The sequence below is a fragment of the Scyliorhinus torazame genome, chromosome 12 (assembly GCF_047496885.1).
Source record: "Scyliorhinus torazame isolate Kashiwa2021f chromosome 12, sScyTor2.1, whole genome shotgun sequence".
In the NCBI taxonomy this organism is placed as follows: Eukaryota; Metazoa; Chordata; class Chondrichthyes; order Carcharhiniformes; family Scyliorhinidae; genus Scyliorhinus; species Scyliorhinus torazame.
Window position 1 is genome coordinate 181812 of NC_092718.1, and position 16956 is coordinate 198767.

The 16956-nt window shown below is 47.8% G+C and overlaps 2 protein-coding genes across 2 annotated transcripts in view; one reads left to right on the forward strand and one right to left on the reverse strand.

Moving 5' to 3' along the window:
* cilp (cartilage intermediate layer protein, nucleotide pyrophosphohydrolase) overlaps window positions 1-16734 on the forward strand; it is a 56296-nt gene extending 39562 nt beyond the window's left edge. The window contains exons 8-9 of the mRNA XM_072470253.1: window positions 1435-1592; window positions 13976-16734. Of these exons, the coding sequence (XP_072326354.1) occupies window positions 1435-1592; window positions 13976-16350 (2533 nt within the window). The 3' untranslated portion in view covers window positions 16351-16734. The remainder of the gene's footprint in view (window positions 1-1434; window positions 1593-13975) is intronic.
* Window positions 1-16956, reverse strand: part of mtfmt (mitochondrial methionyl-tRNA formyltransferase) — a 158358-nt gene that overhangs the window by 24134 nt on the left and 117268 nt on the right. The gene's annotated exons all lie outside the window — the stretch shown is intronic.

Genomic DNA, 16956 nt, shown 5'->3' on the forward strand with positions numbered 1-16956 from the left:
TCCCTTAACTCATACTTTATCTTCTCCAACTGCAGGAAGTCGTTCAGGTCACCCAACCAAGCCGCTACCCCCGGTGGCGATGCCGACCGCCACTCCAGCAAAATTAGATTACAAAAGCAGGGAGGTCATGTTGGAGTTGTATCGAACTTTGGTGAGGCCACAGCGGGAGCACTGTGTGCAGTTCTGGTCGCCATATTATAGGAAGGATGTGATTGCACTGGAGGGGGTGCAGCGAACATTTACCAGGCTGATTCCTGGGGTAGCGGGACTGTCATATGAGTAGAGACTAAGTCGGTTAGGATTATATTCATTGGAGTTTAGAAGAGCGAGAGGGGAGCTCATAGAAACTTACAAAATTCTAACAGGATTAGACAGGGTAGATTCAGAAAGAATGTTCCCGATGGTGGGGGGGTCCAGAACTAGGGGTCATAGTTTGAGGATAAGGGGTAAACCTTTTAGGACTGAGGTGAGGAGAAACTTCTTCACCCAGAGAGCAGTGAATCTGTGGAATTCACTCCCACAGAAAGTAGTTGAGGCCAAAACATTCGGTAATTTCATGAAGGAATTAGATATAGCTCTTGGGGCTAAAGGGATTGAGGGATATGGGGAGGAAGGCGGGGTCAGAGTATTGAACTTGATGATCAGCCATGATCATAATGAATGGAGGAGCAGGCTCGAAGGGCCGAATGGTCTCCTCCTGCTGTCATTTTCTATGTTTCTATGTATGGATCTGCTTGGGGCAGTGTCTCCAGGTTAAAGGAACCACACACCAGCTGCTGACTTCCTTGGTCAGTTGAGTCGATGCCTGTTTGGTTTGAGAAGCTGGTCTCTTCCTTCTGTGCTTAGGAAAGGTGACCTCATTTCAGTGCCTTAGATCCAACAGCAGCGCCTCCAGGTAAGAGTCAAGGACCCAGAGAGCAATTTTCACAGATCCTGCCTCCTTCTAGTTAATGAAGCCACCTTATTCCATATCCAGTTCAGTCATTGTGATCCCTGCTGGGGCCCCTTTAACTAGAAATCAATCCTTAGATAGATTCACTGTGGTTACCCCACCAACCTTCGGTAATTGGTTGGGAAATGCAGAAATTGATGCCACGGTCATGGTTACTGCAACCAAGTTCCCAAGCTGAGAGCAGCTCCCGATCACAAAGGGAAATTGGATTAGAAATCCATGAAAATAAACTTTAGAGTTATGGGAATAGACAGGGGAAAGAGGTTGTTTGGATTTTTCCATGGAGAGCTAGCATGGACTCAACAGGCCGAATGGCCTCCTTCTGTGCTTTAAATGTCTCGATGACTCCGTGTCTGCAGAACCTGCTTCAGATCTGAGGAGGCAGCTGGAGGTTCCGAGTCATTGCTTTCGTGTTTCTCTGCTCCATTTAAATTCTGAGTTTCTCTCCTTTAAATTGCTTCTCCCTGTTTTGTTTGTTGCAGGTATCAGAACGGTTCTTTACTCGACGTGAAGACACATGAATATGATAGTACACTGGTGTTAAGGCAGCTGAAGCCACAGCATGCTGGTCAATACATGTGTCGAGCCAGTAACATTGCAGGTTCTGTCAGATCCCAACCAGCAACACTTACTGTGATAGGTAAATAAATAATTAAACACATTATAATCAAGAGATCATTTTGTAAGAATATTTTGGGATTTAGTTATCTTACAGTCTGTGTTGGAATCTTAGTAAAGCTGGGCAATGCCTGGAAAAGATCCAGACTATGTTTATACTTTATGCACAAGTGAAAGATCATTTTTTAAAGGATAGACTTACTTGCATTTATATAGCTTCTTTCACAACCTCAGCACATCCTGAGAGTTTACATCCAATAAATTTATGAAGTAAAAACAGAAAGTGCTCGAAAAATTGAGCAGGACTCGAACCATTGGGCTGGATTCTCCCATTTGCAGACTAGCGTGGGAACAGTGGTGTTTTGCCCCTGAAAAAATGGCGCAAAAGCTGCACCGATCCTCCGCCTGTGGGGAGCTAGGAGGCACACAGCGCAAAGCCCCGCGGATACGGCTGGAGAATGGGCGGGTCAATGGCTGCACCGTACAACATGGCACCAGCCGCTTGCGGACTCGGTCTGCCAAAAACTGGCCCCCTTTGACCAGGTTCGCCACACCCAGACCACCCCCCACCAGTGCCCCCAGACGCCGCCAAAGCCCCCCCTGCCAGCGGAACAGCTCCCACCCGACTATCGCCGCTGGACACAGTCTGCAGCTGCCACACCGGGTTCATGGAAAAAAACGTCTGTGTTCCCCGCCATCGGGAACTTGGCCCATTGGAGGCGGAGCATTCTTCGAGTACGCCCTTTTTGGGGGGCAGAGCATCGCAGAAGTGGCGCCGGCCCTGATTTCAGCACAAACGGGGATTCTCCGGCCGCTCCCCGAACGCGATTCGGCGACTGAAGAATCCCTCCCATTATCTATTGCTCTCTCCACACTCACTGCTAGGCCGACTGAGTTTTTTCCAGCATTTTCTGATTTTATTTCAGATTTCCCGCACCTGCAGGATTTTCTTTTTCTTTGAAGTGTAGTTTGGAATGGCTGCCTTCTGCACTGTAAATTCTACGATTCAGTAAATGTGGTGAAAATTTTGAGCACTACAAGATTCCAAGACCAACAATGAGATAATGATCAGAGAGTCTATTTTGTTGATGTTAGTTGAGGGATAAATATTGACCAAAATGTCAAAAAGAACTGCCTTGTATTACTCTGAATAGTGCCATAGCGAAACGACTGAAACGACTTGTGAGGCCTCACAGTAGCACAGTGGTTAGCACAGTTGCCTCACGGCGCCAGGGTCCCAAGTTCGATTCCCGGCTTGGGTCACTGTCTGTGTGGAGTCTGCACGTTCTCCCCGTGTCTGCGTGGGTTTCCTCCGGGTGCTCCGGTTTCCTCCCACAAGTCCCGAAAGACGTGCTGTTAGGTAAATTGGACATTCTCAGTTCTTCATGTCGAGAGGGCTAGAATACAGGACCAGGGATGTACTTCTGAGACTGTTTAAGGCTCTGGTCAGACCCCATTCGGAGTATTGTGAACAGTTTTGGGCCCCGTATCTAAGGAAGGATGTGTTGGCCTTGGAAAGGGTCCAGAGGAGGTTCACAAGAATGATCTCTGGAATGAAGAACATGTCGTATGAGGAACGGTTGAGGACTCTGGGTCTGTACCCGTTGGTGTTTAGAAGGATGAGGGAGGATCTGATTGAAACTTACAGGATACTGCGAGGCCTGGATAGAGTGGATGTGGAGAGGATATTTCCACATGTAGGAAAAACTAAAACCAGAGGTCACCATCTCAGACTAAAGAGACGATCCTTTAAAACAGAGATGAGGAGGAATTTCTTCAGCCAGAGGGTGGTGAATCTGTGGAACTCTTTGCCGCAGAAGGCTGTGGAGGCCAAATCACTGAGTGTCTTTAAGACAGAGATAGATAGATTAATAAGGGGATCAGGGGTTATGGGGAGAAGGCAGGAGAATGGGGATGAGAAAATATCAGCCATGATTGAATGGCGGAGCAGACTCGATGGGCCGAGTGGCCTAATTCTGCTTCCATATTTTATGGTCTTATGTGAGGCATCCTGCCTCTACCGTCCTCCCAGGCAGTGCATCGCAGACCGTCACTACCCTCTGGGTAAAGGTTTTTCCTCAAATCCTCCCCTGAACGTCCCACCCCTCACCTTGAACTTGTGTCCCCCTCGAACTGACCCTTCAACTAAGGGAAAAAGCTAGAACATAGAATATTACAGCGCAGTACAGGCCCTTCGGCCCTCGATGTTGCGCCGACCTGTGAAACTACTCTAAAGCCCATCTACACTATTCCCTTATCGTCCATATGTCTATCCAATGACCATTTGAATGCCCTTAGTGTTGGCGAGTCCACTACTGTTGCAGGCAGGGCATTCCACGCCCTTACTACTCTCTGAGTAAAGAACCTACCTCTGACATCTGTCTTATATATATCTCCCCTCAATTTAAAGCTATGTCCCCTCGTGCTGGACATCACCATCTGAGGAAAAAGGCTCTCACTGTCCACCCTATCCAATCCTCTGATCATCTTGTGTGCCTCAATTAAGTCACCTCTTGACCTTCTTCTCTCTAACGAAAACAGCCTCAAGTCCCTCAGCCTTTCCTCATAAGATCTTCCCTCCATACCAGGCAACATCCTGGTAAATCTCCTCTGCACCCTTTCCAATGCCTCCACATCCTTCCTATAATGCGGCGACCAGAATTGCACGCAATACTCCAAATGCGGCCGCACCAGAGTTTTGTACAGCTGCAACATGACCTCATGGCTCCAAAACTCAATCCCTCTACCAATAAAAGCTAACACACCGTACGCCTTCTTAACAACCCTCTCAACCTGGGTGGCAACTTTCAGGGATCTATGTACATGGATACCAAGATCTCTCTGCTCATCCACACTGCTAAGAATCTTACCATTAGCCCAGTACTCTGTCTTCCTGTTATTCCTTCCAAAATGAATCACCTCACACTTTTCTGCATTAAACTCCATTTGCCACCTCTCAGCCCAGCGCTGCAGCTTATCTATGTCCCTCTGTAACTTGTAACATCCTTCCGCACTGTCCACAACTCCACCGACTTTAGTGTCATCTGCAAATTTACTCACCCATCCTTCTACGCCCTCCTCCAGGTCATTTATAAAAATGACAAACAGCAGTGGCCCCAAAACAGATCCTTGCTGCTCCCTATCTTCCCTGTCCATGCCCCTCATAATCTTGTCTACCTCGATCAGGTCGCCCCTCAGTCTTCTCTGCTCCAGTGAAAACAACCCCAGCCTATCCAACCTCTCTTCATAACTGAAATGTTCCATCCCAGCAACATCCTGGTGAAGCTCCTCTGCACCCCCTCCAGTCCAATCTCATCCTTCCTATAATGTGGCGACCAGAATTGCACACAGTGCTCCAGCTGTGGCCTCACCAATGTTCTACACAACTCCAACACGACCTCCCTGCTTTTGTAATCTATGCCCCGATTGATAAAAGCCAGTGTCCCAAATGCCTTTTTCACCACCCTATTAACCTGCCCGTCTGCCTTCAGAGATCTCTGGACAAACACGGCAAGGTCCCTTTGTTCCCCGGAACTTCCCAGTGTCAGACCGTTCACAGTATACGTCCTTGTTCAATTACTCCTTCCAAAGTGTATCACCTCACTCTTTTCAGGATTAAATTCCATCTGCCACTTCTCTGCCCATTTGACCATCCCGTCTATATCTTCCTGTTACCCAAGACACTCAGCCTCACTGTTAACCCCCCGGCCAATCTTTGTGTCATCCACAAACTTACCGATCCCCCCCCCCCACCCCCACATAGTCATCTATGTTGTTTATATAAATGACAAACACTAGGGGACCCAGCACAGATCCCTGTGATACCCCACTGGACACTGGCTTCCAGTCACTAAAGCAGCCGTCTGTCTTCACCCTCTGTCTCCTACAGCTCAGCCAATTATGAATCCACCTTATCAAATCACCCTGTCTGTCAAAGAACAAAAAACAGGACCAGGCCCTTCGGCCCGCCAAGCCTGTACCAGTCATAATACCAACTTTTGCCAAAGCCCTCAGCACTTCCTTGTGCCGTATCCCTCTATACCCGTCCTATCCATGTGTTTGTCAAGATGCCTTTTGAACGCCGTTAATGTATCTGCTTCCACAACCTCCCCTGGCAACGCGTTCCAGGCACTCACAACCCTCTGTGTAAAACACCTGCCTCGCACATCTCCTCTAAACTTTGCCCCAAGGACCTTAAACCTATGCCCCCTGGTGACTGACCCCTCCACCCTGGGAAAGAGTGCCTGCCCATCCACTCTATCCATGCCCCTCATAATCTTCTAGACCTCTATCAGGTCACCCCTCAACCTCCATCTTTCTAATGAAAACCGTCCGAGTCTATTCAGCCTCTCCGCATAGCTAACACCCTCCAGACCAGGCAACATCCTGGTAAACCTCCTCTGCACCCTCTCCAAAGCCTCCACATCCTTCTGGTAGTGTGGTGACCAGAATTGTGCGCAATATTCCAAGTGCGGCCGTACCGAGGTTCTATACAACTGTAGCATGACTTGTCAGTTTTTATACTCGATGCCCCATCCAATGAGGGCAAGCATTCCGTATGCTTTCTGACTACCTTGTCCACTTGTGTTGCCACCTTCAAAGATCTGTCAACCTGCACGCCCAGATCTCTCTGACTTTCTATATTCCTCAGAGTTTTGCCATTTACGGTACATTTCCCCTCTATGTTAGACTGACCAAAATGTATTACCTCACATTTGTCCGGATTAAACTCCATTTGCCATTTCTCTGCCCAAGTCTCCAACCTATCTCTGTCCTGCTGTATCCTCTGACAATCCTCAACACTCTCTGCCGCTCCACCAACCCTCGGTGTCATCCACGAACTTACTAATCAGACCGGCTACATTTTCCTCCAAATCGTTTCTGTGCACCACAAACAACAGAGGCCCCAGCACCGATCCCTGTGATCCCACAGGTCAGAACTTTCCATTCAGAAAAGCACCCGTCTACTGCTACCCTTTGCCTTCTGTGACCGAGCCAGTTCTGTATCCATCTTACCACCTCATCTCTGATCCAGTGCGACTTCACCTTTTGTACCAGTCTGCCATGAGGCACCTTGTCAAAGACTTTACTGACGTCCATGGAAATAACATCCACGTCCTCCCCTCATCAATCATCTTTGTCACCACCTCAAAAAACCCGATCAGGTTAGTGAGGTACGACCTCCCCTTCACAAAACCATGCTGTCGATCACTAATGAGTCCATTTGTTTCCAAATGGGTTTCAATCCTGTCCCTGAGAATTCTCTCCAATAATTTACCTACTACCGACTTGAGGCTCACCGGCCTATAGTTTCCTGAATTTTCCCTGCTCCCTTTCTTAAACAGCGGTACCACATTAGCTATTCTCCATTCCTCTGGGATCTCACCTGGAGCCAATGAGGATACAAAGATGTCAGTCAAAGCCCCAGAAATTTCCTCCTTTGCTTCCCTCAGTATTCTGGGGTGCAGAAGGGCAGAAAGAAAAATGGCAGGGCTATAGTGATAGGGGACTCAATCGTAAAAAGAATAGCCAGGCTCCTTCATTAATTGTTTTCAAGATAAAGATAGATAATTTTTTGTAGAATAAAGGAATATATTTGCCGCCCAATAATAATTACTGAAGTTTGACAGCGCCAGCCCGCCCTCTGGCTACGCTCCAGCATCCCCCTTTTAACTCGCAGGGTCTTACCCGCCCATACAAAGCCAGAGATCACCTTGATAATCCGTTTAGAGAAGACGCGTGGAATAAAGATGGGGAGACACTGAAACACAAACAGGAAACTCGGGAGGACGTCATTTTCACCGTCTGTACCCTCCCAGCCAGTGATAGCGGGAGCGTGTCCCATCTTCGGAAGTCTTCCTTCATTTGGTCTACTAGTCAGGACATATAGGAGCAAGTAATCTGTGTATCGCGAGACTCTGTGTTCCACCCCTCCCCGAACCAGCTCCTTCCAGTCCCGTGAGGCTCTCAGCGCAATTGCCAGCGGCTCTATGGCCAGCGCAAACAGCAGTGGGGAGAAGGGGCATTGCTGTCTCGTCCCCCAGTGCAGCCCGAAAAAGCCCGATGCCAACCTGGTCATCCGAACACTTGCCACGGGCGTCTGATACAGACGTCTGACCCAGTCGATGAAGCCCCGTCCAAACCCAAACCGCCCCAGCACCTCCCACAGATAGGTCCATTCCACCCGATCAAAGGCCTTCTCTGCGTCCATTGCGACCACTACCTCTACGTCCCTACCCTCTGGGGGCATCATGATCACATTTAACAACCTTCTTACATTGGCTGCCAACTGCCTACCCTTAACAAATCCCATCTGATCCGGAACGCAGTCTTCATTCCTAGAGGACAAGATTTTGGCCAACAGTTTGGCGTCTACATTTAATAAGTAGATCAGTCTGTACGACCCGCATAGCTCCAGGTCCTTGTCCCGCTTCAGGATCAATGAGATAGTGGCCTGTGACATCGTCGGGGGAAGCACCCCACGCTCCCTTGCCTCATTGAATGTCCTCATCAACAGCGACCCCAATATTCCAGAGAACCTTTTATAAAACTCCACTGGGTACCCGTCCGGCCCTGGGGCTTTACCCGACTGCAAGGCCTTCAGCCCTTCTGCTATTTCCTCCAACCCGATCGGGACCCCCAGCCCTCATACCAACCCCCCGTCCACCTTCGGGAACCTCAGCCCCCCTAAGAATTGCCTCATCCCCTCCGCCCCAGCTGGGGGTTCCGACTCATACAGTCTGCTGTAAAACTCCTTGAATGCCCTATTAACCCCTGCTGAATCTCCGACCAGGTTCCCATCCCCGTCCCTTACTTTCCCAATCTCCCTGGCTGCCTCCCTCTTTCTGAGTGCTGCTCAAACATTCTGCTGGCCTTCTCTCCATACTCAGATATCACCTCCCCTCGCCTTCCTCAGCTGCTCCACCGCCTTCCCTGTGGTTAACAAGCCAAACTCCACCTGTCGTTCCCTTAAAAGCCCTGTCTCTGTGGTCTACGCATATCTCCTGTCGACCTGAAGTATTTCCCTTATCAGTCAGTCCATCTCTGCTCTGTCTACTTCTCCCTGTGGGCCTGTATTGAGATCAGCTCCCCTCTGACCACCGCCTTCAGCGCCTCCCAGACCACCGCAGCACCGCAGCAGAGACTTCCCCTGTGTCATCAACTTCCAGATAGTTCTGGATACATTTCCTCACCCGCCCGCACACCTCCTCCTCCGCTAACAGTCCGACATCCAGCCTCCAGTGCGAGCGTTGGCCACCCTCCTTGCTCACCTGTAGATCCACCCAGTGTGGGGCAGGATCCGAGATCGTGATCGCTGAATACTCAGTGTCCACTACCCCCGTCGGTTAAGCCCTGCTCAGAATAAAGAAATTGATCCGGGAGTACACTTTATGCACGTGTGAGTAGAAGGAGAACTCTTTCACTCTCGGCCGCCCAAATCTCCATGCCCCCCCCCCTTTGCTCCATAAACCCCATTAGCTCCTTTGCCATTGCTGGCACCCTTCCTGTCCTTGAGCTCGACCGGTCTAACCTTGGGGCAATGACTGTGTTGAAGTGCCCCCTTCATGACCAACTTATGCGAATCCAGGTCCGGGATCTTCCCCAACATCCTCCTTATGAACTCCACATCATTCCAATTTGGCACACACACATTCACGAGTACCACCGGCAGCCCTTCTAGCTTCCCACTAACCATGAGGCAAGGGCCTCCCACATCCGCAACTATTCTTCCCGCCCCGAATGACACTCGCTTATTAATCAGGATCGCGACCCCACTAGTCTTAGAGTCCAGCCCCGAGTGAAATACCTGTCCAACCCATCCCTTCCTTAATCTAATCTGATCGGTTACCCTGAGGTGCGTCTCCTGTAACATTACCACGTCCGCCTTCAATCCCCTCAAATGCAAACACCCGTGCCCTCTTAACCGGCCCATTTAGCCCTCTAACGTTCCAGGTGATCAGGCTGGTTGGGGGGACTTCTCGCCCCGTCCCCCCTCCGCCAATCAGCCATCACCTTTCTTGAGCCAGTCTCCAGCTCGCGCATCTGCAGGCCCGCCCCCAGGCAGCCTCCGTCCCCGACCTCCCGTTTGTCCCCCAGCAAAATTCCCTCCCCCGTCAGCAGAACAGGTCCCTCCCACTCCCCCCCCCCCCCCCCCCCCCCCCCAATAACAGCACTATAAGAACCACCCCCTTCAACAAGCATAACATCTGCTTGGTAGCCCCCGCCCATGGTACCAGACATTTTCCCACCTCTTGTTTCCCCCCCCTCCCTCGCTCGGCCACACGTATGCAAAAGAAAACAAACCCAGCTCAGTTGACCAAAATAAACACGAAGAAAAGCAAAAACCCCACATCAAAAATTCACACCTCCATCCCCCACCAGTACAAATGCAAACTTTAACTCACACAAATACGCGGCCGTTCCAGGATCGATACAGAAGGCATTACAAATATAGTGTAAAAACATTTTTAACGTGAACACTGCAGCAAAGTTCAAAGACCTCAGTCCGCTACCAGCCCTTTCCTTCTGGCGAAGACTATCGCTTCCTCGGGCGACTCAAAGTAGAAATGTTGCTCCTCATGCGTGACCCAAAGACGGGCCGGAAACAGCAGTCCAAACTTCACCTTCTTCTTGAAAAGAGTCAACTTTATTTGGTTGAATCCCGCTCTTCTCCTGGCTACGTCCGCGCTCAGATTTTGGAAGATACGCAGGATGTTCTCCCACTTACAGCTCCGTGTCTGCCTGGCCCACGGTAAAATACACTCCTTGTCCAAGTAGCTGTGGAATCTCACCACCATTGCCCTCGGGGGGTCCCCCACGCGGCTTCCTCGCTAGCGCTCTGTGAGCCCTGTCCACCTCCAGGGGTCGGGTGAACATCCCATCCCCCATTAGTTTCTCGAACATGCCCGCTATATATGCCCCTGCGTCCGTTCCTTCGGACCCCTCCGGGAGATCAACGATTCTCAAGTTCTGCCGGTGGGACCTATTCTCTCGGTCCTCCACCTTCTCCTGGAGCTTCTTCTGCTGGTCTCTCAGCATCCCCACCTCCAACTCCACTGCTGTTCATGTTCCTCCTGCTCAGTCAGTGTCTTCTCCACTTTCTGGATCGCCCAATCCTGAGCGTCCAGTCTAAGTTCCAGCCGCGCAATCGATTCCTTAATCGGGTCCCAGCATTCCAGTTTCTGCTTGGCGAAACCCTCCTGAATGAACTGCATCAGCCGCTCCGTTGACCGCTGGGTCGTCGAGCCAGGACCCCGCTCGTCCGCCATGCTTTCTCCCGCTGCAGCCTCAGCCCAAGCCTTCTCCATTCGCCTATTTCTTCCTTTGCCAGCACTCCTGGTCCGCCTCTCCATGCACTGGTGTGGGATTCCTCCTCATAATTACGTCCACCATCAATTTTCCGAGTAAAATCCGAGAAGAAAAATCGGGGAAAAGGCCCAAAGGCCCGACCCGAGCAGGGGCCACCAAATGTGCGACCTACCCCTTCATAGCCACTGGAAGTCTAAAGTCCTTTTCTTTGGTGAACATTAATGCAAAATACTCATTCCTTTCCTCTGGCTCAACCCACTGTCCTTAAGTGGTCCAATCCTTTCATATGAATAAAAAGTTTTGGGATTCACCTTAATCCTACTTGCCAAGGACTTTTCATGACCCCTCCTCGCCCTCCTAATTTCCCGCTTCAGTACCTTCCTGCTTTCTTTATACTCCTCAAGGGTTTCGACTGTCCCCATCCTTCTAGACCGTACAAAAGCCTCCTTTTTCTTTTTGACGAGGTTCACAATATCCTCGTTATCCAAGGCTCGCTAAACTTCCCATACTTATCCTTCATTCTCTCAGGAACGTGACTTTCCTGAATCCTAATCAACTGTCGCTTGAAAGATTCCCACATGTCCGATGTTGATTTACCCTCCAACAGCCGCACCCAATCCAAATTCTTCAATTCCTGTCTAATGTTATCGTAATTTGCCTTAACTCGAAAAGTTGTCCAAAAGTACCCTAAAACATACGGAATTGTGGTCATTACTCCCAAAATGTTCCCCAACTGAAACCTCAACCACCTATCCAGGTTCATTAAGGTAGATAAGTCCCCAGGGCCTAATGGGATCTACCCCAGAATACTGAAGGAGGCGAGAGAGGAAATTGCTGAGGCCTTGACAGAAATCTTTGGATCCTCACTGTCTTCAGGTGATGTCCCGGAGGACTGGAGAATAGTCAATGTTGTTGCTTTGTTTAAGAAGGGTAGCAAGGATAATCCAGGAAATTATAGGCCGGTGAGCCTTACTTCAGTGGTAGGGAAATTATTGGAGAGGATTCTTCGAGACAGGATTTTACCCATTTGGAAGCAAATGGACGTATTAGTGAGAGGCAGCATGGTTTTGTGAAGGGGCGGTCGTGTCTCACTAACTTGATAGAGTTTTTCGAGGAAGTAACGAAGATGATTGAGGGTAGGGCAGTGGATGTTGTTTACATGGACTTCAGTAAGGTCTTTGATAAGGTCCCTCATGGCAGTCTGGTACAAAAGGTGAAGTCACACGGGATCAGGGGTGAGCTGGCAAGGTGGATACAGAACTGGCTAGGTCATAGAAGGCAGAGATCAGCAATGGAAGGGTGGTTTTCTGATTGGAGGGCTGTGACCAGTGGTGTTCCGCAGGGATCAGTGCTGGGACCTTTGCTCTTTGTAGTATATATAAATCATTTGGAGGAAAATGTAACTGGTCTGAGTTTGCGGATGACACAAAGGTTGGTGGAATTGAGGATTGCGAGGAGGACTGTCAGAGGATACAACAGGATGTAGATCGGTTGGAGATTTGGGCGGAGAGATGGCAGATGGAGTTTAATCCGGACAAATGTGAGGTAATCATTTTGGAAGGGCTAATGCAGGTAGGGAACATACAGTGACTGGTAGAACCCTCAAGAGTATTGAAAGTCAGAGAGATCGAGGTGTACAGGTCCACAGGTCACTGAAAGGGGCAACACAGGTGGAGAAGGTAGTCAAGAAGGCATACGGCATGCTTGCCTTCATGGGCCGGGGCATTGAGTTTCAGAATTGGCAAGTCATGTTGCAGCTGTATAGAATCTTAGTTAGGCCACACTTGGAGTATAGTGTTCAATTCTGGTCGCCACACTACCAGAAGGATGTGGAGGCTTTAGAGAGGGTGCAGAAGAGATTTACCAGAATGTTGCCTGGTATGGAGGGCATTAGCTATGAGGAGAGGTTGGAGAATCTTGTTTTGTTCTCACTGGAACGACGGAGGTTGAGGGGAGACCTGATAGAGGTATACAAAATTATGAGGGGCATAGACAGAGTGGATAGTCAGAGACTTTTCCCCAGGGTGGAAGTCAATTACTGGGGGACATAGGTTTAAGGTGCGAGGGACAAAGTTTAGAGGAGATGTATGATGCAAGATTTTTACACAGAGGGTGGTGGGAGCCTGGAACTCGCTACCGGAGGAGGTGGTGGAATCAGGGATGATAGTGACATTTAAGGGGCGTCTTGACAAATACATGAATAGGATGGGAATAGAGGGATACGGACCCAGGAAGTGTAGAAGGTTTTAGGTTCGATGGGCAGCGTGGTCAGTGCAGGCTTGGAGGGCCGAAGGGCCTGTTCCTGTGCTGTAATGTTCTTTGTTCTTTGATGTTTCCTCTTATGGGAGAGTCTAGACCAGAGGGCACAATCTCAGAGTAAGGGGTCACTGATTTAAGACAGAGATGAGGAGGAATTTCTTCTCTTAGAGGGTAGTGAATCTGTGGAATTCTTTACCGCAGAGAGCTGTAGAGGCTGGGTCGTTCAGTATGTTCAAGGCTGAGAGAGACAGATTTTTAATCAGTAATGGAATCAAGAGTCCTGGGGATAAGCGGAGTTGAGGATTATCAGATCAGATCAGTTATTATCCAATTCAATGGCGGAGCAAACTGAATGGGCTGAATGGCCCACTTCTGCTCCGACATCTCATGATTATTCTGCCTAAATGGCATTAATGAACCATTTGGATTTTTACAACAATGCTTCCACGGTCATCATTAGACTTTTAAGTCCAGATTTTTATTGGATCCAAATTTTTATTCCAGAATTTCATCACTTGCCATGGTGAGCTTTGAACCCAGGTGCCCTGGGTCTCTGGATTATTTGCTTAGTGCTAATACCACTGTCCCATTCTTTGCGCTCAGGTAGATGTTGAAGATCTTGTGGCATTTCCTGAAGGAAAATGGTGAATTTCACAGAATGATGTTCCCTCCCTCAAAGCATTGCAACAAGAAATGCAGTCACCTTTTCTGGATTCTTCCTGTGTCACTTTTGCAACCATACTAAAATCATCATTTATGAAATGATTTCAGATGCTTTGTGGAGATGTGATATAAAATAAAAGTCTAAGCTTAATATTGATGTTCTTATTTTCACAGCTCTGGGTGATCCGCCATGCAACCCCAAACCTGTGAGTCACTTCATCCAACTTCCACGTGACTGTTACCAGAATCTAACTCAGTCCTTTTACTATAATGTGGGAAAATGTCCTGTAACAACATGCACAGGAGAACACGAGCCAGAGTTACGATGCAAAGATAAAATAGCATACTGCTGTGGGGCAGTCACACTGGAGGAAAGGAAGATCTCCTGCACCAAGTACATGCTTCCCATCAAGGTGGTCAGCAGTTGTGGCTGTCAGAAGTGCATTGAAACCAGGACAATTGTCCGTGGTCGTGCTGTAGCTGCTGATAATGGTGAAGCCATGCGGTTTGGACAGATTTTCATGAGTGGAAAGAAGATCAGTATGACTGGGTACAGGGGAACATTCTCCATTCAGGTCCCTACAGACAGTGATCGGTTAGTGCTCACTTTTGTGGATCGGTATCAGAAGTTTGTGAACACAACAAAAATCCTGCCCTTTAACAAAAAAGGGGGTTCCGTGTTTCATGAGATTAAACTTGTCAGGAAAAGGCCAGCGGTCACTCTGGATTGTTCTATCAGCAATACCATCCCTCTTGGGACAATAGAAAGCCAAAATCCTATAGCGGAATTGGAGATTCCTCCCAACTCTTTCTACAGACAAAATGGAGATATTTACAGGGGCTTGGTTAAAGCCAGTGTAACGTTCTTGGATCCAAGGGATCTCTCTTTAGCTTCAGCAGCCCAGAGTGATCTGAATTTCATCAATGAAGAAGGTGATATTCTTCCTTTGAGAACATATGGCATGTTTTCTCTTGATTTTATGGATGAAGCAGAAATAGAAAGCCTTAATGCAGGACAAGTAAAGGTTTTTTTGGACTCAGCACAGGTTAAAATGCCAAAACACTTGGAGAACATGAAGCTGTGGTCACTGAATCCTGAAACAGGCTTCTGGGAAGAAGAAGGTGATTTCACCTTTATCAGAAGTCAACGAAGTAAACGAGAAGAGAGAACCTTCCTGGTGGGTAATATGGAGATTCGAGAAAGAAGACTTTTTAACCTTGATGTCCCTGAAAGTAGAAGATGTTATGTGAAAGTCAGAACTTTTCGAAGTGACCGATTTATGTCAAGTGATCAGATAGAGAGAGTTGTTGTTTCACTGATTAATATAGAGCCCATGCAAGGTTTTGCCTCTAATCCCAGGGCTTGGGGTCGTTTTGACAGCGTTATTACTGGTTCAAATGGAGCTTGCGTGCCAGCATTCTGTGATGATGAGCAGCCAGATGCTTACACTGCCTATGTGACGGCAACTCTAGGAGGAGAAGAACTTGAGGCGGTGGCATCCTCCCCCAGAATGAATTTCAATAGAATAGGTGTTCAGCAGTCTTACTTAAATAGGCTACAGTATAGAAGGTCAGATCATGAAGATGCCAAACTTAAGAAGACAGCTTTTAAAATAAATGTAGCCAAACCAACTCCCAACATCCCAGATGAAATGAATGGTCCTATTTACCCTTATGAAAGCTTAAAAGAATGCGAAGAAGCTTCATTTAGTGCAGGTCATTTCCGATTTTACAGGGTAGAAGGAGATAGATATGATTATAACACTGTAGCTTTCAATGAGGATGACCCAATGAGTTGGACAGAAGATTATCTTGCTTGGTGGCCAAAACCATTGGAATTTCGAGCTTGCTATATAAAGGTGAAACTCAATGGCCCTCAGGAGATTACTGTGAGATCTCGAAACATGGGAGGGACTCACCCTCGGACAGTTGGAGAGATTTACGGCATTCGTGATGTGCGGAGTACTCGTGCTGTGGACCAATGGGGAATCTCTGCTGTTTGTTTGGAATTCAAGTGTAGTGGAATGCTCTATGACCAAGAACGAATTGACCGCACATTAGTGAAGATTATTCCCCAAAATGACTGCCACAGAGAAAGTGTGAACAATATGTTACAGGAATATCTGGTTAACCATCTTCCTCTTGCTGTCAACAATGATACCAGTGAGTTTACCATGTTGGCTCCACTCGATCCGCTTGGCCACAATTATGGAATTTACACAGTAACTGATCAGGATCCAAGGACAGCCAAGGAAACAGCACTGGGGAGATGCTTTGATGGAAGTTCAGACAGTGTATCCAGAGTAATGAAGTTTAATGTAGGTGTTGCATTGACCTTCAACTGTAATGAGAGGCAGGTGAGCCAGCAGAATGTATTCCAGACTCTGCAGACATCCCTGGGACAATCAGCAGTGAATAACATGAGGATGGGACAAAGAAAGAGACGCAGGGGACAGAGAGACAATCAGTTTGGACTTCGTCTATTTAATAGGAAGAGAAAACAGAGAATCACACAGAGGGCAACGGCAGAAAAGCTTTTAGTTCAATAACATGGATTTTAAAAACTAGCTTCAGAAACTAGCCAGTCACAAAAATCATCCTTTCCAGAAGAAGGAATTCTGTTTATCTATTGAATTGTTAAATGATTTAATATGTTCTTTTTGAAATGCGTAAATATAAATTCTATTTATTTCTGACAATATTTGAAAGTAAGTGCTTTATTATTTGGGCCAAGGTCCTTGAGGACGCCTGGCATTACACCACTTGCAATATACTCGAGCAAAGCTGTATTGGAAACATAATTAAACACTTTTAAGTATAATTTGTAGTTTGAATCTATTCCAATATTTATTATTTTGATGATGGTGTATTCTGCTTATAGTTGGTATTATAGAATATGCAGTCTTTGTACAATAAATTGCTTTAATTTTAAAGCTGCTTAACATAGTGTTCTTTGTTTAAAGGATGAAAAATGTTACGTGGTGAGATTAGACAAGCTCAAATTGTTCTCCCTGGGTGATTTAATATATGTTCAAAATCATGAGCAATGAATGAATAACTGTTCCCAGTGGCAAGTCAGTAACCAGACAAAACAGAGTTAAGGGCCGGGATTCTCCAATCCCACACCGGGTCGGAGAATCCCTGGGGGGGGGGCG